This window comes from Tachyglossus aculeatus, chromosome 20 (assembly GCF_015852505.1).
Source record: "Tachyglossus aculeatus isolate mTacAcu1 chromosome 20, mTacAcu1.pri, whole genome shotgun sequence".
Taxonomy (NCBI): Eukaryota; Metazoa; Chordata; class Mammalia; order Monotremata; family Tachyglossidae; genus Tachyglossus; species Tachyglossus aculeatus.
Window position 1 is genome coordinate 28,352,709 of NC_052085.1, and position 26,591 is coordinate 28,379,299.

The 26,591-nt window shown below is 42.1% G+C and overlaps 1 protein-coding gene across 2 annotated transcripts in view; it reads left to right on the forward strand.

Annotated features, from left to right (window-relative positions):
* The first annotated feature begins 16,048 nt into the window (after nucleotides 1-16,048).
* Nucleotides 16,049-26,591, forward strand: part of NOX4 (NADPH oxidase 4) — an 87,880-nt gene continuing 77,337 nt past the window's right edge. The window contains exons 1-2 of one of the 2 annotated variants that reach the window (XM_038761782.1): nucleotides 16,049-16,421; nucleotides 17,021-17,116. In XM_038761782.1, the coding sequence (XP_038617710.1) occupies nucleotides 16,365-16,421; nucleotides 17,021-17,116 (153 nt within the window). In that variant the 5' untranslated portion in view covers nucleotides 16,049-16,364. The other variant, XM_038761781.1, reaches the window with a different exon arrangement.

Here is a 26,591-nt window from a genome sequence, read left to right on the forward strand (position 1 = left end):
CCTGTTGAGTTACTGACTTGAATGATTCTAATTGGCTTGGACACTTACTCCAGTGTTAAGTGTGACTAATCCTAGGTTGATTCACACTAATTGTTCCACATCTCTTCTTGCATACCAGAGATCTACGCATTTCTTCCTGTTGACCAGTTCACATAAAGCTGCTAGTCCAAGAAGCTTACTTTGTCATTTTCAATTGAAATTACCCCGGGGACCAAGGGGATGGAGGCAGGTGTTGTTGACCCTGAGCCCAACTGACTCCCTCTTGAAACAGCCAGCTAGAAGAGACCCCTGTCCTTGTTGCTCAATGTTGGATTTTTTTTCCCTTATCTTTTGAGAGGTTAATTTTCTTTCCTCTATGAATCTAACCTCTCTTCCTTTGGCATCTTTTCTGGACCAAGAAAATATGTAAAATGTGCAGTCAAGGCAGTGGCAAGATAGCATAAACTTAATTTCCATTCTTCTAGGCAAGCATCTGAAGCAAACAAGAGCAGCTAGGGATTAATGCAAAGTAGGATGAACAGTTTAGCTGGGACAGATCCAATTCTGGGATGTGTCCTTTTTTTTATAAAATAGCCTAGCTTCTCCAGAAAAACCCAAATCTCTTTTTGCAGAATAGTGGGCTGGTCTGTCTGCCATAAGGGTCTCCCACTATGTCAAGCTATTCTACAATTGTCTGAGACTGTGCTTACCTGGAGCCGTCTAACACTTGCTCTGTCCTGATTATTTTATCACCCTGTTTCAATTCTCCCTACAATAGCTGTTGACCTATCCTTCCATCCTTTTCTTTGAGCAAACTAGTAGGTGTTGTTTAGCATTGATTTGGGGCTGTGAGGCTGACTTTATTCCAAGTTCACTGTTCTATCCTGTTCCTGTTTTTCTCCCCCATTAGATGTGAACCCCTTGACTCCGGGAGAGACATGCTGCCTTTTATTATTCTCCCAAGGGCCTGGTACAGTGCTCTGATGATGATGAGTAGGTTAAACTAATGTAACTGTTTAATAAGTTGTATAGGCTTATCTGGTCCTAGACTTTTTATCCAATGTTCTGGTTTCTGCCCACTAAAAGCTTACAGGTTGGTTGAGACAACCCACAGAAAATAAGTAAAAGAGAAGAGACAGGAGTAGATAGAACCAGATCAACATGCAAAAGCAATAATATCCTACCCTAATCCATGTTTTTTTCATGGGTTAATACTTCCCTGGCCTTTGTGTATGCATAAGGATAAAGAAAAAAATTGTGAGAGCAATAACTAAGAACAGGAGATATTGTTCTATTGTTCATTTTAATGCCTGTCTCCCTCCAGACTGTAAGCTCATTGTGGGTAAGGAATGTGTCCACCAATTTTGTTTTACTGTACTCACCCAAGCACTTAGCACAGTGTTCCATACACAGTAAGCACTCAATTAATACCACTGATTGATTAACAAAGGCATAGGCTAGAATTCACCTATTACATCTCATTGTGGTTCTCGGACATAAGTGGAGTTTTGCAAATGTTTTTTGAAGATAAAAATGTGCAATAGGGTAACTAAATTTTTAAAACTTTCTAGAATACGATAAACTGTAACCTTTATTGGTAGTCTCAAGAAGGTTTTGGCAATTGAGTTGTAGCCTGCTTGGTTTCTTGAATTCTTCATTTGTATGGCACATTTTACATAGGAATGATTTGTAAACACTTGCATCAGTGAATATTGAGTTTGAAGAATGCCTAGGTCTCAGTGGAGAAGTCAGGGAATGCTTTGTGTAGGATATTTTAATCCTGAATATCGCTCATCCATTAACCAGGGGGAATACTCTCTAACCATTGGCACTTACTGCTTCAGGGTTCAATGATAATATCTGCAGAGAGGCCTGGGAGATACCTTAAAGGGGAATTTTTTTTCTCTGTGCCTCAATTACCTCATCTATAAAGTGAAAAGGTAGACATGCAACTGTAAAGAACAGTTATGGTGGCTTCCAAATAGCAAAATGCATTTAAGAAAATATAAATTTCCCATAGGCAGACCCGCACTCTCCCCCACTTCCTGCTCCATATGGGGTATTCTTCTCTGGAGCAGAGAGCAAGGAGAAGTTAGCTCACCTGGAAACTTTTAATGGATGGAATTGAGGGCATGGTAGGGGGAGGAGGATAGCCTCAAAGACCTGTTCCTCCTACTTCCATCCTCATTTCTCCCTCCACCAGCAAAGAACAAGGTGAAACCTATTGGAAGCCCCTACACATCTTCTGAGCAACTTTGGTGCGGGGGCAGGATTCATGTGTTTATGGAAAATTGTGCAGAGCACGCTGGGAAATTCTTTCTGTCCGGCCTAGGACATATAGGATTATAATGGGGAAAAATGATATACTTTTCCCAGGGTTGGTGTTTGGAACCCCTCCAAGCCAGTAGTCTTTTGGGCAGAACTTACTTCTGACAAGCATCCAATGCTTTAGCTATCCCCAGACTCAAGCTGGAGGGAGCAATGTTTCCGACCATTTTAAGAAAATAGTATTTAGAGAAATAGTAGTAAATGTTTTAATAAAGCACTATAAGGCGTTGCACTAAGTGCTGGTAAAGAAATTCGTGGATCCCTAGCCCTTGGAGGGGCTCACAGTCTGATTAAGTGGGTTCAGGGGTTTGGCAACAGATACCTAAGAAAAGGACAACAGTAAATACGACTATCTATGGTGGTGGCCTGCCTAACATTCTAGAAGTTGAAAAGGCCTCCTGCTGTAGCTACTTTGAGTTCTTTCTAAGTAGAAACAGGGCTAATGGGAATCACAGAAGCTTGGGGGCAGGTGTGGAAGCACCGAGGTCTAGGCCTTACATTAATCCCTTCTTAACCAACCATTCCCTCTGAGCTGTTTGGTTCCTAGACCTGTTTGATTGTCTCCTAACCACCTTGTTTAACTCTGGTGACTAGAGCCCATAGGAGTGGTAGAATATCAAGAGATGGAAAGTGATGGGCCTTTAGGCCTGGACTCCATTTTGTCTGGCCAAGCTGCCATTTGCGCGAAGAGGGCACATCACATATCCTCCTCTCTCCTCCATTCTGTTCTATCTAGGTATCTGTTGATCTATTTATCAGGAAGTTTGGTTTGTAGAGGTCTTGAGACAGGAAAAAGCTAGGTCAGGATTCCTAACCAGCTTATCATGGTGTTTGCCCACCAGATCCTTGTAATGGAGAGAACCAGGCGGGGCCTAATAATTACCCCAAATAGAATTTACTGCTATCTGTATTAAGGAAATAAAATGATTTGTGCTCTTTGATCGTGTGTGAAGCTAGGATGCTGAACTGACTGCATATACAAAGAAACTTTATTCATTTATTCATTCAATCGTATTTATTGAGTGCTTACTGTGTGCAGAACACTGTAGTAAGCGCTTGCGAAGTACAAATCAGCAACATATAGAGACAGTCCCTACCCAACAACGGGCTCACAGTCTAGAAGGGGGAGACAGACAACAAAACAAGTAGACTGGTGAAGTTGTGTGAAGTTGTGCTGGCCTTGGCTAGCAGAGGAAATTCTGGCCATCAACCACTACGCCCTACTAGTGCTAGAAGAAGTGCTAGTCTTAATGAACTTGTCTCTGACATACCCTTTTGAACACATCATAGAGTCCATGAAATTTTCTTCCACAAAGGCCAGTTTAACTCCCTCACAGTGGGCCCCAGAGATTAGGAGTAAGGGACTTACATAAAGTGCTCACTATGTGTCAAACACTACGCTAAGCACTGAGGTAGATACAGGAAAAGAAAATCAAGACCAAGGTCAGGGGAACATTCTAGGATTGGGTGGCCCCAAAATGGCAAAAGTGACATCATCACTCTATGTTGCGTGTTCGGAGTCCTACATGTGATTTCACGTGCACCTCCTTTGGCTCTGTCTTCTAAAGGCATTGGTGGTTCCCTGCTTTAGCTATAGAAAAGAGGATGAATATTTTCTTACTGTTTGAAATGATAGTTGCCCAATTTCCCAAGCATCAAATAGATTCCAGGTGATCTGCCAGAGGTCAGCAAAGTTTGAGCTGCTGTACCTTACACATGAATTCAAAGATGTGCCACCCCCACCTCAGTATCTGAATTCTTTCTACTGGTTTTGAAGACCTTGCTGATTTATGCACTCCAGTCACATACTTCATGGTAATAGCTCAGCAGTTTGTTGCAGAAAAGTCAAAACATTCAACTTGATCAGGAAATAGACTGCACAAACTTCAAATTCTTTCTAGCCACAGTTTATTGCTTATAAAGTGGCTGGTGGCTGTTGATACTTTTTCTTTAGTATTATGACAGCTTTTTCAAGAAGGTTGAATTCCTGAGCATCCTGAGCTATATACACTATGAGGAAAAAACAAGATGCAAACATCCAAACATCCTTGATGGTAATTATTCAACAAATAACAAAGTACATCTAGAGAGTTTAAGATCTAATCTCACCATTTTAGTTCCCCTGCAGTTTATTATCAATGAAAACTTGACCTGCATCAGGACCTCTCATTCAAAATATTTTTCTTTTGATTTCCCAATTTCTTCTATAATCGTTCCCCTCTTGGTCTTCTCTCTTGCCCTGTTTTGGTAACCAGATCAATTTTCTTATAAATGTAAATAGTTGACATTAATGTAATATGTCTAAATGTACTATTGCACTTGCCCAAATGCTCTGTTTAGAACTCTGCATTCAGGAAAAGCTCAACAAATACCATTGATTGAGCTTTTTTGTTTTTTTTTTTTTTTTTTTGGTCTGAAGACTTGTGGGATCTTCTGATTAGAGTGATGGTTTTTCTCTAGCTTTATTCTTATGGAGAAATTCATGTCTTTGTTTTTTCAACTTTCTCTAGCCCTGAAAAATCCTCAGTAATTGAATTCTTGAGATCATTTTCTAATGACATCCAGAACATATTTCCAATTTGTTTATATGAATTATGGCCAGTTCTGAGGAGAGTACATGGAGTCTTTCCTTTAAAAAAAAAAATGTAGTTCTCTACTAAGAAAAATTTATTATTCCAGTTCTTTTAGTTAAGCATTTTCTAAAAATTCCAAAGTACTTCTCCACTCCAATGTGGCCACCCCCACCACCATGTCCATTTTCCTTTCTCATCTCTTATCTCTCTCTATTTTAATTTTTCTCCTCATTTTCTTTCGGTGACCGTGAAGGATTATTCATTCCCTGCTTTGTTGGATATCCAGACAGTAGCTGCAGAACTACTTTGACCCAGTTGAGAGAACATTGCAGCAACTTCTGGTTACTGTGTGCAGAGCACTGTATTAAATGCTCTGCACACAGTGTCCAATGTCATTAAGGATCAAGAATCATCACCGTGAATGGCACAGCTTGTTGCTTTCTAGGAACATCTAGAGTAGTATATGACTATGCAAACTTCTGGTGTCATGAGGATGAGAGAATTTTAGTAGTGTCTTCTCTTTTCATCATTCTAGCTTGGCAGAGAAGATCCTGGCATTGGAGTCTTGGAAAATATGTTTCTAATGCCCCCCCATTAAGTCATAGGATGTGATAAAAATCAAGGTGCAAACCGGAGTTACAGCTATTCTGGAGGTCAACATCTCCTCACCAGAAAGCAACAGTAATACAGTGGGTGTGTATATCTAGGAGTCATTTGTTTGGTAAAATAATATTATGTCATTCATTGTCAAATTTACTGAACTCCGTGTGCAAAGCACTGTACTAAGCACTTGGTACTAAGTACAATATAACAATAGACACATTCCCCTACCACAATGAGCTTACAGTCTAGAAGGGGAGACAGACAAAAAATATAAATAAATTAAAGATATATACATAAGTGCTGTGTGGTTGTGGGGGATGATAAATAAAAGGGGCAAGTCAGGGTGATGCAGAAGGGAGTGGGAGAAGAGGACAGGAGGGTTAACTCAGGGAAGGCTTCTTGGAGGAGATGTACCTTCATGTTATTCAACTCAGCTGTGCTTCAGCTGAGAGAGAACACTGTAAGGAAAGGAACTATTTAGCTCCAGAGGCAGAAAGTCTGCTTCATTCTAATTCTCTTCTTTACCCCTTTTTTCTTCCTTCTTCTCCCTGCCCCTCTATACTGATCAAGGCTTGCAGCGGTGAGAATTAATCGGCGATGGAGACTTCGAGAGTTCCAGCTGTTCCACACTGGCAAGATTGTAAGATTTCTTGAGGGCAGGGAACCTGTCTATTCTATTGTACCTTCCCAAGCATTTAATACAGTGCTCTGCACACTGTAAATGCTTGATAAAGACAACTGATTGATTGCTGTCTCTGATCAGAGGGCATTTTGAATGCCCTGCACTCTTGAGGTAAGAGAAAATCACTCTATTTCCTTCATATGCTTTGTTTTTTCTATGAAAATCTATGCTTTGAGAATGTGGAGGATGCATTTCTGATGAACCTTATCAGAAGCATGAGAAGCAGCATGGCTGAGAAGCAGCATGGCTTAGTGGAAAGAGCATGGGCTTGCGACTAGGAGGATGTGGGTTCTAATTCTGGCTCTGCCACTTGACTGCTGTGTGACCTTGGGAAAGCCACTTAACTTCTCTGGGCCTCAGTTACCTCATCTGTAAAATGGGGATTTAGACTGTGAGCCCACATGAGACAACCTGATTACCTTTTCTGTACCCCGGGGCTTAGAACAGTGCTTGGCACATAGTAAGTGCTTAACAAATCCCATTATTATTATTATTATTATCAACTCTATACTAAGCTTCTTTCCTTACCCATAATTCAAAGTCTGTCTTCCTCATTAGACTTTTAAGCTCCTTGAGGGCAGAGATCTTGCCTACCTACTGAATTGTACTCTCCCAAGTGCTTAGTACATTACTCTGCCCAAAGTAAACTCTCAGTATATACCATTTATTGACTGATTGTCCACTGTAAGCAGCGGTAGTTTGAGACCTTCTCAATTTATAGAGCAGTTGCCATGACTGTAACGAACTCAGAAGCACAGACTCCAAAACTGCTCCTCTAGCCACAGTGCACTTATAGAGAAGCAGCATGGCCTAATGGAAAGAGCACAGGCCTGGGTGGCAGAATCCTGACTCTGCTTCATGACTCTTTTGTGACCTTGGGCAAGTCACTTCACTTCTCTGTGCCTATTCTCTCATCTGCAAAATGGGGGTGGTGGTTAAGTACTTGTTCTCCCTCCTACTCAGACTGTGAGCCTCATGTGGTACCTGATTTCCTTGTACTTACTAGAGCACCTAGTTCATTCATTCAGTCATATTTATTGAGCGCTTACAGTGTGCAGAGCACTGTATTAAGCACTTGGGAAGTACAAGTTGGCAACATACAGAGACGGTCCCTACCCAACAGTGGGCTCACAGTCTAGAAGGGGGAGACAGAGAACAAAACAAAACATATTAACAAAATAAAATAAATAGAATATATATGTACAAATAAAATAGAGTAATAAATACGTACAAACATATATACATTTATACAGGTGCTGTGGGGAGGGCAAGGAGGTAAGGGGGGGATGGAGAGGGGGAGGAGGGGGAGAATGATTGACAAAAAGTAAACATGTAACAAATGCCACTGTTATTATTCACAATTGTCTATGTCCTTTATATGGATTTTTGTGTCTGTATCGTTTCATCCTTTTCTGTGTGTCCGTCGTCCACCATCTTTCTCCCTCTTCATTTTTGGAGTCTCTTGAGGATTAGGAACTGTATCTGATTCCTACCTGTCTATATTTTCCCTTTGCTTAGTACAGTGCTTTTGCTATTTTGAATAAGTGTGTGGGCAAGAGACAGTGTGGCCTATTAGAAAGAGCACGGAACTGTGAAAGCCTGCTCACAGAAATAATAAGCTTTTACTTTTTGAAAGCATCATCATCATCAATTGTATTTATTGAGCGCTTACTGTGTGCAGAGCACTGTACTAAGCGCTTGGGAAGTACAAGAAAGCACTCATGTAACATCTCATTTTGAGAGTACCTCAAGTGCTTAAGAAATACCATTGATTGATTGGAGGAGTTGATCTCTTGCTTGAATAGTAGATCCTCTGGGAGAAAGCTGAAGTTGAGAATCAGATCTGCTCTGTCTGGAAACAAACAGGAAGATAAACTATCAGGGAAACTGATAAGCCAAACCCCAATGACTTGTGCTCACCTCAAATATTTATTCGGTTTCTAATGGAGGAAATTTAAACATCTTGTAAGGTGGCATGCATCCTGATGTTAATGATTATATTGAGTTAAATAAGGACAAGCTGTTTTAAGTCAGTAATAAACAAAGGAAGAGTTGTTGTTTAACCAGAATTTGTTTCTGAGCCTGGAGACCTCTGTGCATTTCTGGGCAATCATATGCTTGAGTTGCAAAACAGGTTATGTCTATGGGTAAAAAAGTGAAATGGAAAACTTTGGGATTCTCTTTGCAGGGGAAAAACCAATAGGGATTATCAGGCACTTTGTGAATTGATCTGGAGTAGAGTCAGGGTGGACCAGCTGCTGCACCTGTTTGCCACTCAACCTTTAATGGAGTTCATCTCTTTCCTTATGTTTGTAAATCATCTTTTAGCTATATCTCCTGTTAGAGTGCAAACCCCTTGTGGGCAAGGATCGTGGTTTCTACCTTTATTATACTTTCCCATGCACTTATTACAGTGCTCTGCACCCAGTAAGTGCCCAGTAAAAATTATTGATTGGTGAGCGATGGCGACAGTCCAGTAAGGAGCATACAGTGAGAAGACTCCTAATTCCTGCCGTTGGAGTTTACAGTCTATTGATGCTAGGCAGATCAAATTTATAAATCACTACAACAGGAGGACGCACCAGGCTATAACAGGAAATGGCACAAATGTAATGATACACTATTCAAAGCAGAGGAAATTCCCGATTTTAAGCCATATGAAAATAGCTTTCTTTCCCCAAAAGAGAGTGATACTTCAAATCTGGTTAGTAGGCTGGTAATATGCTTTCATTTCATCCTCAAGCTAAGGACATGCATTTGGGACAGACAATAGGTTCACATTGTGAGGGAAAACCAGATTACAACTAAGAGGCAGAAAGAAAGTTGCAAATTGTCACAAATATCATAATAAGATGAGAAGAAGTGTTGCCTAGTGGATAGGGCACAGGCTTGGGAGTCAGAAGGATCTGGGTTCTAATCCATTAATCTAATCTAATTCACATGGGACAGGGACTGTGTCCAAACTGATTACCTTATATCTACCCCAGCTCGTAGAACAGCGCCTGGCTCATAGTAAGTGAATAACAAATGCCATTAAAAAAAGAGAGCTGGCAGGGATCCTGATAGTTTAAGTAGCAAAACCAACAGGCAGAGTGCAAGACTGTAAATTCCTTGAGGGCAGGGATCAGTGCTTAGTATAGTGCTCTGCCTATACTGTTGTTGGATTGAATGATGGAAGAGAAGGTGCTGAATTGAACAGCGGCACCCAATTTTCTCTTGCCAGAAGGTGCCACCTTGCAGCCAAACTTATTTGTTCTTTGTTTTCTGAGCATGCCCAGCTGAGCCCTAACCCTACTAGAGTAGTTATGGTGGTGTTGTTTTTTCAAACATCTCCTGAGTATAATGAACTGTGCTAAGTGTTTGGGGGGGAAAAGACAACAGAAGCAAAATGACACATTTCTGGGCCACAAGGAATTGTACTAAGTGCTGGGCTGGATACAAGCAAATTGAGTTAAACACAGTCCTTGTCCCATGTGGGGCTCACAGTCCCAATTCTCATTTTATGGATGAGGTAACTGAAGCACAGAGAAGTGAAGTGACCTGCCCAAGGTCACACAGCACTCTGAGGCTCTGCTGATGCTCACGCAGGCTGAACTGAAGCCATTGGTGGGAATAAAATCCAGAAGGGCGTGAGCTCATCTGAGAGGTGTTCTGTTGGGTGTAACCTTCCCACAAAGCCCAAACCAAAAGATAATTGGGCAACTGAAGAAGCAGCATGACCTAGTGGATAGAGCATGGGCCTCGACGTCAAAAGGACTTGGGTTTTAATCCTGGCTCTGCCATTTGTCGATGTGATCTTGGGCAAGTCACTTCACTTCTCAGTGCCTCAGTTACCTCATCTGTAAAATGGGGATTGACTGTGAGTCCAACATGGGACATGGACGTGTTCAACTTGATTAATTTGTATCTACCCTAGTGCTTAGTGCAGTGCCTGGCACATAGTAAGTGCTTAATAAATACCATTTAAAAAACCCCGAAGTTCTGCACCCACATATGGACTGAATTTGGGGCAGGTGCCTCACTCTCACTATCCAAATCAAGCTTGGATCAAAAGGCCCAGTTATTCAGCAAATCCATTACACAGAGAGACAATCTACCCTGGCCTAGGGTTCAACAGAAAATCCATCTGTAATTTGCAAGACTCCATTTATTACCAGACTCCATTTAGCACCAAGTTCCACAGCCTTAGTTTTCACTTACTATATCAGATAGATCCATGTATAGAACAAATAAGTCATGGGAGTCAGAGGCAAATTCCATAATGGACTGGAAAATACATGGAAGCTCACACCCTCATTCATTCCATTGTCTACTAAGGCAGTGCTGAGCTGATTAGATTATCCACCTGTGCTCTAGTTTTGCATTTTCATATATACGTTAGGTCATCTGCTCCACCCATGAATCTTTCCTTGTTTAAATCTGTATGGGCAAAGTTTTTTTAGCACCTGAATTGAATTTTTATGGCCTCATGTAATATTTTGCAATACTCTTACCACCTTATACCATTCATTCCTGCAAATGGGTCACTTGGTGGTGGGTCTTTTGAAGGGGAAGTTAACTTTTCAGTCTTCTGCTGCCAGTAGTATTTCCACATTGATTAAACACTTTATCAGTGGGCCTTGTTCTTAGCCTGTTATTCAGATGAGAGGCTGGAAGTATTCAAGACAATAACACTTTTCCAAGGAGACTTCTAGTAGTAGTAGGGAGGCGATGCATCTATAAGAAGATAAAGATACTGAAAGGAAGGAAAATCAAACCGTATTAATAATAATTATGGTGTTTAAGTGCTTACTTATGTGTCAGGCACTGTTCCAAATGTTGGGGTAAATATAAGTTAATTGGGTTAGACACAGTCCCGGTCCCACACAAAGCCTTAATTTACAGATGAGAAACTGAGTCCCAGAGAAGTGAAGTGATTTGCCTAAGGTCACACCGCAGACAAGTGGCAGAGCCGGGATTAGAACCCAGGTCCTCCTGGCTCCCAGGCCTGTGCTCTATCCACTAAGCCATGCTGCTTCTCTAGATAATATTAGATTATTATTATTATTACTATCAATAATAATATGATAGATACTGTATTATAAGATTATGAGATAACTAATAGAGCATAGAGGAAAGGTCTTCCCTCTTATTGGGGGTAAAAAAAATGACTCTATCCTGATTTAACTGAACACTAGGATGGGAAGACATGGAAGGCAGTGTGACAGTGAAAAGGGCACGGGATTGGGAGTTAGAAGACTTTGATTCTAATCCCAGCTCTATCACTTCCCTGCTGTGTGAGATTGGATGAGTGGATGAGTTAAATGGATGAGCCACTTAACTTCCCTGGGCCTCTGTTTGTCATCTGAAAAATAGGGATGAAATATTTGTTCTCCCTCCATCTTAGAACTGTGAGTCTCTTATGGATTGGGCACTGTGATGTGATCTTGTATGTACCCCAGTTCTTAGCACAGTGCTTGGTGCACAGTAAGTGCTTAGCAAATAATAATAGTGGTATTGAATTGTTTATTATGTGCATTTAGACCGTCAGCTCTAGATTGTAAGCATCTTGTAGGTAGGCAATATGTCTTCCTGCTACATTGTACTCCTTTATGCACTTAATACAGAGCTCTGTCCTCAGTAAGTGCTCAATAAATACGACTGATTGTGACGGACTCTATAGTAAACTTTGGGGTAAATACAGATAATCCGATTGGACACTGGACTATGGGACAAAAGCAATATAGAACTGGATTAGGGGTTGGCAGTGTTATCAATTATGCCTCATAAAATTCCACACTGTAGCTCCTGTGGCAGATTTGGTAATAGCAAACAGGTCTGTCCTTTGGGATTTGTGGAGCAGAAGGTGCGTAAAGAGTGAAAGTTGGAAATTTTTTTTCATCCCACCCTCAGCCCCACAGCATTTATATACATATATGTAATTTATTTATCTGTATTAATGTCTGTCTCCCCTGCTAGACCGTAAGCTTGTTATGGGCAGGGAATGTCCCTACCAACTCCATGTTGTACTCTCCCAAGTTCTGAGTACAGTGATCTGCTCACATTAAGTGCTCAAAAAATTTGATTGATTGAAATTCCCTCCGCCGATATGGCACCAGTTTTTTCTCCATGGGGCAGCAGCTGTTTCATCCATTCAGTCCTATTTATTGAGGGCTTTCTGTGTGCAAAGCACTGTACTAAGTGCTTGGGAGAGTACGATATAACTGTTAAACAGACACATTCCCTGCCTGCAATGAGCCTTTCGGAGTCTGGCTCTCAAGAAGGATCAGACGCTTTGTTGGGGGGCAGTTATTTGGATTGACTGCACCCTGGGAGAGAAAATGGCCTGGAACAGGGGGATTTAAGCTCATACTGTGCTCTTGCAAGCTCTTAATTAAGAAAGTGCTCCCTAAATCCCATTGATAGACACTTTCTATAATAGATAATAGGAATCTATTATCAGAGAAAATCTGTTATCTATTATCAGAGAAAATGTTCATTTTCTGAGAAGCTGAAAGGAACTAGACTAAGCCATGAAGTGAAGATTGTGATAAGAATCACGTCTACCTGTTAATGTACTTACCCAAGTGGTTAGGACTGTGCACTGGAAACAAATAATAAGTACCTTTGATTTGTTCTGAGCACATTCTTTCAATTGTATTTACTGAGTGCCTACTGTGTACAGAGCTCTGTACTAAGCTCTTGGAAGAACAAAGAAATCAAAGGAGCCCTAACTTCCACTCTTCTAAAAAAAAATCTCCGGTCATTTCTATGAATAGATAATTCAAGTATAAGGTTTTGGAAATCCATAAGGCCATATAAATACAAAGGATAATTCGGATGAAAAGATGAAGAAGGTCCACGTCTTCTCAGTCAGTCATGACTATGAGAAGCAGCACAGCCCAGTGCATAGAGAATGAGCCTCAGAGTCAGAAGCACCTGGGTTCTAATCCCTGCTCCGCCGCTTGTCTGCTGTGTGATTTTGTGCAAGTCACTTAGCTTCTCTGTGCCTCAGTTCCCTCATTTGTAAAAGGAGGATGAGACGGTGAGCCTCATATGGGACAGGGACTGTGTCAAACCTGATCAGCTTTCTTTTTTGCCAGCACTTAGTACAGTGCCTGGCACATAGTAAGCACTTAACAAGTACCATAAAAAATCATATTTTATTGAGTGTTACCTGTGTAGAATAAGGCTTTGAGTTTGTGGCAAACTTGTGGGATGGGCCATCCTTGCTTGACAACTTTATCTAGTGAATAGTTGGATAATGCGGATGGTGAAGATGGCAGAGGCTGGCCTTAAGTGTTTAACAAATGCTATTATTATTATTAAGGGACCCTGCATCTAAAATACCTTGATGTGCAGTTTGTGATATGCTGTCCATCCCGTCCCTTTATGTACTTGCTGCACTTTTGTGTCCCTATGGGAACTCAATAGACAGGGAAGAGGGAATTCCAGTGGCACTATGCGAACCACTAGCGCTAGAATCCATTCTCCCTTTTTTAATTTTTAATAATCTTTGTTAGGCACTTACTGTGTGCCAGTCCCTGAACTAAGCACTGGGATAGATACAAGCTAATCAGGCCATGCTGCCTTCAAGGCTTTCACTAAGTCGTAGGCCAATGTGGGCTCAGCATTTGTCTACTATATGATCACATTTGCTTTCTACAGCAGTACCGTATTAAGAGGATTATTTTTCATTGTAAATTTGAAGATGAAAAAGAACACTGGCATGGGTATGATGTCTGAATCTATTTTTAATAACCATGGTGCAAATCTTTACTATGCCTTGCTAGACAACAAGGACAGCAAGAGTGATAATACTAAATGGTGCGTGGGATTTAAAACTCCTAAAGTAAATGGAAAAGATGACAATGCAATTTCTTTTCTGTTCCATGCTCATCCAAGGAAAATGTTTCTATGTAGCACTATGCATCATCTTCTGTAACTACCATCTCTTACCAGAGTGGATTTATTACTGGGCAAAACTGTAACCAGTACATGCTGGCTTTCACATGAACAAATAGGTTTAGATGTTTACACACAATCTACACCCATCCATACCATCTGTCTGACACATGTGAATGTGCTTTTGTACATGCATGCAACATGCTGGATTGTGCCTTCGGGATCACTAAAGCTCTGTCAATGTTTGTGTTAAATAATCTATCAATCAGTGGTATTTATTCTGTCAGCCAGTTAATCATATTGAGTGCTTACTTTGCGAAGAGCATTGTACCAAACCCTTGGGAGAGTACAATATAACAGACACATTCCCTGCCCACAACGAGCTTACAGGCTAGAGGGGGAGACAGACATTAATATAAATAAATAAATTAGAGACATATATGTGTGCTGTGGGGCTGGGAGGGGGGATGAATGAAGGGAGCAAGTTTATTCTGTTCAAAGCATGGCTCAGTGGAAAGAGCACGGGCTTTGGAGTCAGAGGTCATGGGTTCAAGTCCCGGCTCTGCCAATTGTCAGCTGTGTGACTTTGGGCAAGTCACTTCACTTCTCTGGGCCTCAGTTCCCTCATCTGTAAAATGGGGATTGACTGTAAGCCCTCTGTGGGACAACCTGATCACCTTGTAACCTCCCCAGCGCTTAGAACAGTGCTTTGCATATAGTAAGCGCTTAATAAATGCCATTATTATTATTATTATTATTATTACCAAGTGTTTGGGCAAAAAACTATGTGCCTATAGCTGTTCTAAGCAAAATGAGCTCTCAATGATTACTATGGATTACAGTAGAGAGGACACAATTCCTGCCCCAAGGATCTACTAATCCCATGTCTGCCACTTAATGATAGCATTTGTTAAGCACTTACTATGTGTGAAGCACTGTTCTAGGCTCTGGGGGGGATACAAGATGATCAGGCTGTCCCACGTGGGGCTCATAGTCTTAATCCCCATTTTACTGATGTGGGAACTGAGGCACAGAGAAGTTAAGTGACTTGCCCAAAGTCACCCAGCTGACAAGTGGCGGAGCCAGTATCAGACGCCTTAACCTCTGACTCTCAAGCCGGTGCTCTTTCCACTGAGCCACACCACTTGTCTTCTGTGTGAACTTGGGCAAGTAACTTCACTTCTCTGTGCCTCAGTTACCTCATTTATAAAAGGGGGATTAAGACTGCGACCCATGAGACCCATGTGTCCAACCTGATGAGCTTGTGTCTACCCCAGTGCTTAGAACAGTGCTTGGCACACAGTAAGAATTTAACAAATACCATCATCATCTGCTTCTGTACAGGTGGTGACTAGATAGCTGGGCGTCCATGACTTCAGAAGGATGCATGGATTGTGGTCATAGGAATGGCTTTCTCTGAATGTAGGTTTTATCACTAATTCTGTTACAGTGCCTTCCCGAGCGCTTAGTACAATGTTTGGGACGTAGTGAGCGCTCAGTCAATACCACTGATTGATCCAGAGCTGCCTGCAGGGGATGGAGCGTAGTAGCAAAACGCTAATTTGTGCCAGCAGGGGCGAGAACCATAGTACTGTGCGCATAGTGAACTCTCAATCAATACCATTAATTGATTATCAGTGATTGATTAACGGGAGGGAGTTCTGGAGCCAAAGACAAATTTTTGTAGAGCGGGGTGAGGCACCACGACATTGGTTTGAAAAATCTGGGAATCCCGTGGGAGGAAGCTTTGGACCACAAAGCTCTTTCCATGCAGGGAAGGATTTCCCATTCGCCCGGGGCTGGGGGTCTGGAAGGGTGGGAAGGGGGGAGAAAGGGGACGGACGAAAAGGGTTAGGGGGAGGGAAACTAGACACAAAAGACTCCTTCCGCCTCTCAATTGCTCTCCCCAACTCCTACAAAGAGGGAAGCTCGGTGGAGCAGCAGGGAAAAGAGAAGTTGCTCAGGGAGAAGAGGAAAAGCAACTTTTTTTTTCTTTTAAGTTGCAAGTTGTTGTTTTTTTTTTTTCCTGTTGCAACTCCTGGCTTCCCCGGCTGGATGCATCCAGAGCCTGCGCGTCCTTAGACAAAGGAATTGGGGGCCAGTAGACCAGAGGATCAGGAGGACCAGGGGGGCCTGGAAGAGGGTCGCTGAGCCCCCCCGGCAGACGGAAGCAATCGGAGGACTTGAATCCTGCCAGCTGCAGCTTTTTCTGACCCTCTTTTCTCCTCCTCCTCCAGGCTGCTGGAGCACACAATTGAAGCAGCTGCAGAAGCTGCAGCTGTTCCTGCTGGGGGTTTGGAAGGGGAGGGGGGATCATGGCCCTGTCCTGGAGGAGCTGGGGGGCCAACGAAGGGGTTAAACATCTCTGCCTGGTAGGACGGTGGGCAGCCCCCCTCGACTTTCTGGGAGGGGGACGCATGTGCATGGGTGTGAGAAGTGGGGGGGCTGCTCTTAAGCTGGCACAAAGAAAAGCTTTGAGCAGAATATTGTGGGGAGCCCCCTTCCTCTCCTCTCTCTCCACCTCAAGGCCCAGATATTCCCTCCCCTCCTGGAGTTTGAAGGGAAAGGTGGAAAAGAAGTGCCTGTCTTGCAAAGACCTCCCTTTACCTCTTCCTTTTCTCCGTGGCTTTGTTTTAACTTCAGGAGATTTTATGGGGAGGCAGGGAGATGGGGTGACTTTACTTGGCTGCCCAAAAAGCAGGTCCACCACCTTGGAGGAGACCCCAGGAGACCTGTTAAAAACAAAGCCAAAGTTTAACCGCCGGGCGGAGGGGACAGAGTGAAGTCTGGCGGCTTTTAAAAAGTATATATTTTATAATGGTTTTCAGCTTGAGGGCTGTTGTGGGTTTAATTGCTGCCTGCTTTCCACTGAAAGGAACCCTAAGTGTTCTGGTTTGGGCATGTGGTTTCTTCTCACTCGGATGTTTTATTGCGTTTTGTTTTGTTTTTGTTTCTCTCATCATTGTTTTAGCTCATCTGGCTGTCTGTCAACATGCTGCTTTTTTGGAAAACCTTCCTGCTTTATTACCAAGGGCCGGAGTATTATTACCTGTACCAGATGTTAGGGGTAAGTGTGATGCACACAATGCCTCAGTTTTGGGGAGGAGAAGGAGTGACCAAGCAGGTGATGGCAGGAAGTGGGGGTGATGTGTGTGGTGAGGAGGGATGAAGACCTATTTTCCTCAGCACCCACCCAGGAGGGAAAACTGGGTCCCCGATATGGACAAAGGATGTAATCTGTCCTGTGGAAATAATTTATTTATATTAATGTCTGTCTCCCCCCACTTGTTGTGGGCTGGGAATGTGTCTGTTTATTGTTCTATCATACTCTCCCAAGTACTCTGCACATAGTAATCATGTTCAATAAATTCAGTTAAATAAGTGAATGACTAAGAGGAAGGTAACAGGGGTTGGGAAGTGGGACCAGCTGCAGACCCTGTCCCACACATAACACATTTTCAGTCATGGTGACTAGCCAGCATGCGTGTGTGGACCCTGAAGGGTTCTTGGCTCATGAGGCCGATTCTCATCATGTGTGCATCTTTTGGGGGGATGTGTTAGTTGCTATGGGATGTTGAGGAGGTTCCCAATGTCGTGGGTCAGGTGTACTGGCTGGATTAATAAAATACTGAGTATAGTTTGTGCTATAATTTGTTGTTGGCAATGAGTAGACACCATAGAGGGACTCGTATCTTTCCACAGAGAAGCGTAGGGAGACAGACGGCTTTGAAGAACTGTCTGAAAGTGTGTATTCTCCCTTGAACTACTTTGCAAAGCTTGGTCAGAATCTACCCATGTTGTCAAATAGTTTAGATCTGCGGGTTTCGGTTAAAGAGGATTTAACAGAGATCAGCTCGGAGAGCAACTTTTTTCACTCTCTTATCTTCCTCCTTTCCATTCCATCCTCAATCTTGTTTTCCCTTATTTCTTCATTTAGCACACTCTCCTATATAGGGATGGAGGTTGAAAGGCAGGGGACTCGCTGCTGTTTCTTTGGGGAGAGAAGTTCTTTTAGGACTGTGAGTCCTCAGTGCTCCTGAGCAGTCGGTTGAGAGCACTTGCTCAGAAGGATGGACACTTAGAATGCCAACTTTCTGCTTCAGCCAGTTACCTGTTATTGAGGAGAGGAGGCATCCTGGCATGGTGGGCAGAACACAATGCTGGGAGTTAGCAAATGTGGTTCGTAGTCCTAGTTCTGCTCCCGACCTGTTGTGTGACGTTGGACAAGTCACTCAACTTCTCTGGGCTTCAGTTTTCTCACCAGTAAGTTGGGGATAAAATACTTGTTTTCTGATCCTCTTTTTCCCACCCTGAGCCCCAGGTGGGACAGGGACTTTGTCTGATTTAATTATCTTGCTACTATCCAAGCACATAGCATACCATCATAATGATTAGATGTGGGACTGTAGGCAGTCTAGATGAGGTTCATTTGGGAGAACAGGACAACTTTATATGGTCTTACTTTTTTCAAGTTGGTTTCCATAAATGACTAGGATTTAGATTGCAGATCAGAAACCTCCTTAAGATCTAAAAGTGCTGGTGCTTTTGTCAATTCCTTTTCCCCATCAAACTGTTTTTCAGCATCATCAGTGGTATTTATTGAATCTTCATTTGAATGGGCATCATTTCCTGGCTGCAAAAAGGAAATCATAAGAGAAGCCGAAGTGGAAGACCAGTCCCTTTCTGCCTAAAGGGGGAGATATTCACACATAACCATGTGAACTTAAGTATACATAAACTGCAGGGGCATGAATAGAAAATCATCATCATCATCAATCGTATTTATTGAGCACTTACTTTGTGCAGAGCACTGTACTAAGTGCTTGGGAAGTACAAGTTGGCAACATATAGAGACAGTCCCTACCCAGCAGTGGGCTCACAGTCTGAAAGGGGGAGACAGAGAACAAAACCAAACATACTAACAAAATAAAATAAATAGAATAGATATGTACAAGTAAAATAAATAAATAAATAGAGTAATAAATATGTACAAACATATATACATATATGCATGAGCTTAAAATTGTACATGAGTTAAGTTAGTTGTAGCAGATGGTGCACTCAGTGCAGTGTGGGAGGGATCTGTCAAGGAGGGCTTCATGGAGGAAGTGGGTTTTTGAAAGGACTTTGAAGGGGAGGTGATGTTGTCCATGGAATAGAGAGGTAACTTGGTACCATGGCTCCTGAAAGGAGAGTTTAGTGTCAAGGGATTATTTATTGCATTAAATAAAGTTAGTGTTTTGGAGAAGCAATTTTTTTTAAGTTTGGTAGGATTGTGTTTCATATACTATGAAGATTGCCCATCATGTGTGGTTCTTTCTTCCCTTGATAATCCTGGGTTAGGGATAGTTGCCCATTCTCCAATACCTCTGATTTTCAGCTGTCAACAAGAAAGCCAATGGAAAAGATGGTTGTTCATAAAAAGCAAGTGATTAATGAAAAGTGATTATTTGCTTAATGAAATCTTTCATCCTATGCCCTTCCTCCCTCTCTCATGTCCCAGATTCCCCTCAGTGTGACTTTGAGGACTGATTCCAGTCACACAAAAACCCTGGGGGGAAAGGACAACTTTTCGAGCAGGTAGATGTTAAATGTGGGTCTCGGCCAACACGTGTGTGTTAACGTTAGCAGAAAGCTGTGTTTGAACTTTGGAATATAGCTTTTTGATTTCCAGCTTGAACTATGATTTTAGGTGCGTGGAATGAAAGAGCTTATACTAGGGAGCAGAAACTCTGTTTATGCAGATTGCATTGTTTTAAAAGCTGCACTTCAAAAAGTGATGTTTTCAAATGGATCATGATATAGTGTGAATCTTTTGTCTTAGGACTGTTAGATTTTAATGGAATGGGAAATGGAAGTTCAATATGAAAAGGATAACAATGGATGCTAGGAGCGACATAGAACAGGAAAACCCCCACAGAAGGCAGAAATAGGATGGAATATACTTTAGCAAGCCAAGCCATTATACACTGGGAGTCTCCACTCAGGAAGGGAGTATTCACAAAGGTTTCTGATGCTTGTCATTATTCATAGGGTTGTTAAAGCATTTTGCTTCTTAAATCCTTTTCTTCATAATTCTTTTCCAATGAGGTTTTCTTTGGACTTCAGTTTCTACATATGTAAAATGGGGTTGAGATGCCATTCTATTCCTGGGTCTGTGAGCCCTGGTACAGAACTAATAACTAATTATTTTGTATCCATCCCAGTGCTTGATGAATATATTAATGTCAGATGATTGAGATAATAATAACATCATTAATATTATTGTAAACACTGGAGTAAATAAAAGATAATCAGGTTGGGCACAGTCCTTGCCTCACATGGGGCTTGCAATCTAATGGGAAGGGAGAACAGGCATTTCATTCCCATTTTATGGATGAGGAAACTGAGCACAGTGGAGTGAAATGATGTGCCTAGGGTCACATACAATGGACAAGTGGCGGAGCCAGGATTGGAACCTAGGTCCCCTGTCTTTCAGCATAGTGTTCTTTCCACTAAGCTCATGGCAATAATACGAATCACTTACGTACATACATGCACGCATGCACACTCACTCTCTCTGTCTCTCTCTGTCTCTGTCTCTCTCTCTCTCTCTCTCTTCAGGATGACTATGTGGACCTAGAGAAAGGAGTGGAATGGTTCAAGAATGGACATTCCTGCTCAGCTGGGCTCATTTTTGAGGTGGTGGAGGTAGAACACAGCTGTCAAGTCTCACTTACTTGCCCACCTTTCTCTTCTTTATCACGGTAGTGTGCATTACCAAAGCTGACCCTGGAATTCACAGAGGAGGTTCCCGGGTCCAGCTGAGCACATACCCCATAACTCTGTCCCCTCTCCACCCACACCCCACCTGTCAGAAATAAGGGGGTAAACCAGGTTGGACATGTGAATGCCACAATCACTGGGACTTGAGAATGAGTGGGAATAGGGAAGGCAGAGGGTAAGGGTGAGGTATTTAAATGCTCTCTATGTGCCAAGCACTGTACTAAGTGCTGGCATAGATATAAGATAATCAGGTCAGATCCAGTCTCTGATTACATTCCATTTTGGGGGGAGAATAGGCCCATTTTATAGATGAGGAAACAAACAAAGAAGTGAAGCAACTTGACCAAAATCATTCAGCAGACAGGTGGCAGAGCCGGGATTAAAACCAAGATCCAGTGAGTCCCAGGCCCGTGCCCTTTCTGCTGGGACACACTTGTGGTTGTACAATAAATAGTTGTTGAAAATAGTGCTGGGATTCACCTTGCTGACCACTTCTCTTCTTGTGCTAGTGCAGCACTCACTACAGTGTCTCCCTCATACTTTTGATCAATGAACATGACCAGTGGACAGCTGGGAGAGGAGCCCAAAGATCTTAGTGCCTTCAATCAATTGTATTTGAGCACTTACTCTGTGCAAAGCATTGTACTAAGTGCTCGGAAGAGTACAATATAACAGACATGTTCCCTGCCCGCAATGAGTTTACAGTCTAGAGGGGTAAACAAACATTGATATAAATAGATAAATTAGAGATATGTACATGAGTGCTGTGGGGCTGAGTGGGTGGGGGTGAATTAAGGGAGTAAATCAAGGTGATGCAGAAGGGAGTTGGAGAAAAGGAAATGAGGGTTTAGTCAGGGAAGGCCTCTGGGTGGAGATGTGCCTTCAATAAGGTCTTGAAGGTGTGGAGAGTAGATAGCTCCGTAGTTCAGTATCCCTTGAGAAATGCATTCAGGAATGCTTTTTTCTCGGTTCAAAGCTCTGAAAGATGAACATGAAATTTCTTAAATGGGGGAAGGGTACTCAAAAATGAGAAATAAATGAAATGTCGGGAAGGCAATAAGGCCTTGGGGAAGGAATATGGAACTAAGAGTCAATCCTCACTCTGTCAGTTATCTGCTGTGTGATGTTAGGCAAGCTCCTTAACTTTTCTGTGCCTCAATAATCCTAATAGTAATAATTGTGGTATTTAAGTGCTCACTATGTGCTAAGCACTGGAGTAGATACTAGACAGTCAGTTCCCAAATGGGGCTCTCAGTCTGTCGGAGGAAGAACAGGAATTGAATCCCCATTTTGCAGATGAGTAAACTGCGGTACAGAGAAGTTAAATGACTTGCCCAAGGTCACAGAGCATCAATCGTATTTAGCAGTCATGGGGCGGAGCCAGGATGAAGTTCTCTGAGACTCCCAGGCTCTTTCCTCCTTCCACTAGGCCATGCCGCTGCTCTGTTTTCTCACCTGTAAAATGGGGATAAAATACTTGTTCTCTCTCCCTCTTAGACTGTGAGCTGCACATGTGACAGGGATTTTGTCTATTCAGAATACTTTGTATCCCAGCCCTCAGCACAATGCACTTAATAAATACCATTATTATCATTATTTTGAGTTAAGTTGAAAATAATCTTTAGCTGGAATTTTTTTTAGGACTGCAGTATAGTTGCTTGGCACATATTCAACATTTAATAAGTACCATTATCATTTATCATTATTTTGAGTGAGGCTGAAAAAAATCTTTAGCTGAGTTTTTTTTCTTCAGGACTGCAGTATAGTTGCTTGGATTTAAAAAGAGCAAGTTTAGGATATGTGTCCAAGAATGAGGAACTTAAGCCTCTTGAGTAATTTAGAAGGTTGAATGGAATTGTCCTTTCTGCGCTGAATGGCCTTGTTGCTGGGGGAGCCATTTTCATATGTTGTTCTAATTTATGGGGTGAGTCATGTTTCAGATGTTTTCATGCTTTCCAGTATCAGCTGTTATTTGATTTAGATTAAATTTCATGACTGCAAATATTGGCAGACACACATTCTCTCCCCTCCCGCCCCCCGCAACCACGTCCGCCCCAAGGATTTTTTTTTCTTTTGAATTTTTTAGCCAACAAGAATTACCAGCTTAGAGCTATTTTCTGTCATCAGACCCAAATCTGTCCAGGGCATAGCCAGAAGCAGGGAAATGGCATCTGCACCAATTTATTGTCTTTGCACCTATGTGTATATATCCATTTGTCTTTTAACAATAACCATTGTGGGCAGGGAATTCCGTTCATTGTTGTACTCTCCCAAGCGCTTAGTACAGTGTTCTGCACACAGTAAGTGCTCAATAAATACAATTGAATGAATAATTTATTTCAATGTCTGTCTCCCCCTCTAGTCCATAAGCCCCTTCTGGGCATGGATCATGTCTACATACTTCTTTGCCTTTTACTCTCCCAAGCTCTAAGTCCAGTCCTGTGCACCCAGTAAGCATTCACTAAATACTGCAATAGTATTCATTGAGTGCTTATTGGGCGCAGAGCACTGTACTAAGTACCCAACCATCATCTTGTGCTGTGGGAAGGCTCAACAGGAATCCTGAAAGTAGCCAGCTAATGTGAGTGGTAAAGACCACAGTAGTTACCGAGATGGCTAGTGAGTCATTCAATCATATTTATTGAGGGCTTACTGTGTGCAGAGCTCTCTACTAAGTGCTTGGGAGGATACAATATAAAAGACACCTTCCCTGCCCACAGTGAGTTTATAGTCTAGAGGGGGAGAGGGACATTGATATCAATAAATAAATTACAGATATGTACACAAGTGCTGTGGAGCTGGGAGCTGGTTGGAAGGGGGTGAAATCTAGTCAGTCATCATTTTTGAAGTTGATTTATCCTCACAAGCGCTCCATGTGAGAGGGACTGGATGATTATTCACATCCTGTAGGAAGACACATCAGTACTATTTGGTTTTCCACTGCAAAAATGTCAACCTGAATTGCCCTCCTGATATTCAGAATAACTCCCCTAGACACCTGATTTTGGGATAACTAATTTGCATGTCTTCCCCGAGATGGCAAGTGTATTTCACAAAATTCACAAATTACTCATTTTTTATGTGTAATATGTTGGCAGTTGATAGCCTTGGCATTTGTTTTGAGTTCACAGGGTACTTTGGAGTTAATTGCTTATCCATATGTAGACTTCTTCTGAGGTGTTCATTCTGAAAATAACTTTCTGGAATCCTGGACCTTATTTGAAATATGTTTTAGATACTCAGAAGCTACTCTTTCTTGGCCTTTTTAACCTGCCTGCGGTACTTTGAGGAGGTGAGCTGCACAGCTGGGTTGAAATGGGAGAGGGTGATTTCTTGGAGAAAGACATTTTCCCCAGTATGTGATATAATGAGGGCTTCCTTTATAATCTGCATATGTAATTCATAAATGATTTCTAATAGTGTCTGGCTCCCCATCTGGGCACTGAGTTCCTTGGGGGAAGATAATGCGTATGCTGGCTCTGTTGTGTAGTCCCAAGCACTGTTGTCTGGTGTGTTGTCCCAAGCATTTAATACAGTGCTGTACACACAGTAATTGCTCAGTACGTGCCACTGATGGATTAAAATGGAAGGACTTAATAATAATTAATAATTATGTTATTTCTTAAGCACTTACTAGGTGTCAAGAACTATTCTAAGCTCTGGGGTAGATACAAGTTAATCAGGTCGGGCACAGTCCCTGTCCCACATGGGGCTCACAGTCTAAGTCAGAGGGGGATTAGGTATTGAATCCCTATTTTACAGTTAAGGAAACTGAGACACAGAGAAGTGATGAGTCCTACCCAAGGTCACACAGCAGAAAAGTGGCGGAGCAGGAGAGAGTAAAGATGAACATAAGCAATGCTATTTCTGGGTTAGATTAATGGCCCATTCAGTTGAGGTTTCTGCCTCTGACAGTGGGATGTTTAGAGGAACCCCATGATGATCACCCTTCTGGACATCCATCCTCATGGTTAGAGATACCCTTTACTTACTTTCCCCTCTGGGAGCCCACTTAGGTTGGTCATCACGGTGTGAAGGAGAGACTTAAATCTGTATCCATTCAGAGCTCTAATAAACATTTTGGTTCTTATAGCTGAGTAGTACTGTGGCTGGCCCATAGTAAGTGCTTAACAAATACCATTAGGAAAAGAAGGAAAAGCAAAACATAAGACTAGTCTCCATTAATGAATTCCAAACGGAAAAATATGCCTCATCCTGGGAGCTAGGATTTCAGTAGCATTAGCAAATACTTTTTCTATATTGGGAGTGGAGGGAAAGAGGGATGGGTTAGGGAGGAGATTGAGTTGGCTATTGTTAATTACTGTAATTCTCTCGTTTTATAGTTCTCTCAATCAATAGCATTTATTGAATGCTGGTCATGGGTGAAGAAGTGTCCTCAACTCTTGGGAGAGCCAAGTAGTGTTAGTAGCCATGAGCCCCCACCCTCAAGGAACTTAGAATGATAATAGTGGTATTGTTAAGTGCTTCCTTTATGCCAAGCACTGTACTAAGCACTGCAATAGGTACTAGATGATCAGGTTGGACATAGTCCCTGACCCTCATGGGGCTCACAGCCTGAGGATAGGAGGTATTTAATGGTTTAATGGAAAGAGCATGGCACTAGGTTCTAATCCCAGCTTGACTACTTGTCTGCTATCTGACCTTGGGCAAGTCACTTCACTTCTGTGTGCCTCAGTTCCTTCATCTGCAAAATGGGAATTCATTTATTCAATTGTTTTTATTGAGCGCTTACTGTGTGCAGAGCAGTATATAAAGTGCTTGGGAAAGTACAATGCAACAATAAACAGTTACATTCTCTGTCCACAACAAGCTTACAGACTAGAGGAATTTCAAGAACTGTTTTCTCTCCTACTGAGACTGTGAGCCCCATGTAGCCTGATTATCTTGTATCTATCCCAGCACTTGACATATAGTAAACACTTAACAAATACCACAATTATTGCTGTTAGTACTGAATCTCCATTTTACAGATGAGGAAGCTGAGGCCCAGAGAAGTTACATGAGTTGTCCAAGTTCATACAGCTGCCTGACGGAAAAGATATATTCTCTCTTACTATTGGCCCTCCTACTGTGTTCCACTTTTGCGGTGAAAGGAAACCCATACCTTGTGGTTAATGGCTTGATATTTGTCCTCATAGTTTGGGTTCCAGAAAGGGCGAGGAGGGAGAGATACAAAAATTTGGCTACCCTCAGACTCCTCTGGTGATCACCCTGTCCTGGGACCATGAGAACTTTTCCATTTTGGCTTTTAGGAAGCAAACTGCAGTCACAGTTGCATGTTTCATCCTGGTCTCCTGTGAAAAGGAAAAAGCACATTTCTTTGCATAAGGTCATGCAACCCATTAAAGGCTTATCTGGGACATTCCTTTTATGATCGTGGGTAAGAATTAATCTTTTTCCCCCCTATACTTGAAAAGGCTATTAACTGAAATCTCAGGGATGTTGGTATCTGGCCTAATGTGCTTTCAAGTATCCTATGACTTCTTTCTAATGACAAATTACTGTGGCCCATTTAGTGCTCATACCTTTCAACAGAAGACTATAATTCTTCAGTTCTCGATCTTAAAGTGAATGTCTGAGTGCATGGAATGTCATGTTTTGGATAAAAAATGAATGTCATTTTTTATGTTGATTATTTTTCCCATGTAATCTATCCACAGCTAAGACTATCCAAGCGTTGATATGGCCATGATTTATACTGAGGAAAGGGTGAAAAAGCCAGCCCCTCCTTAAATTAATTAGGCCCAGTGAAGACA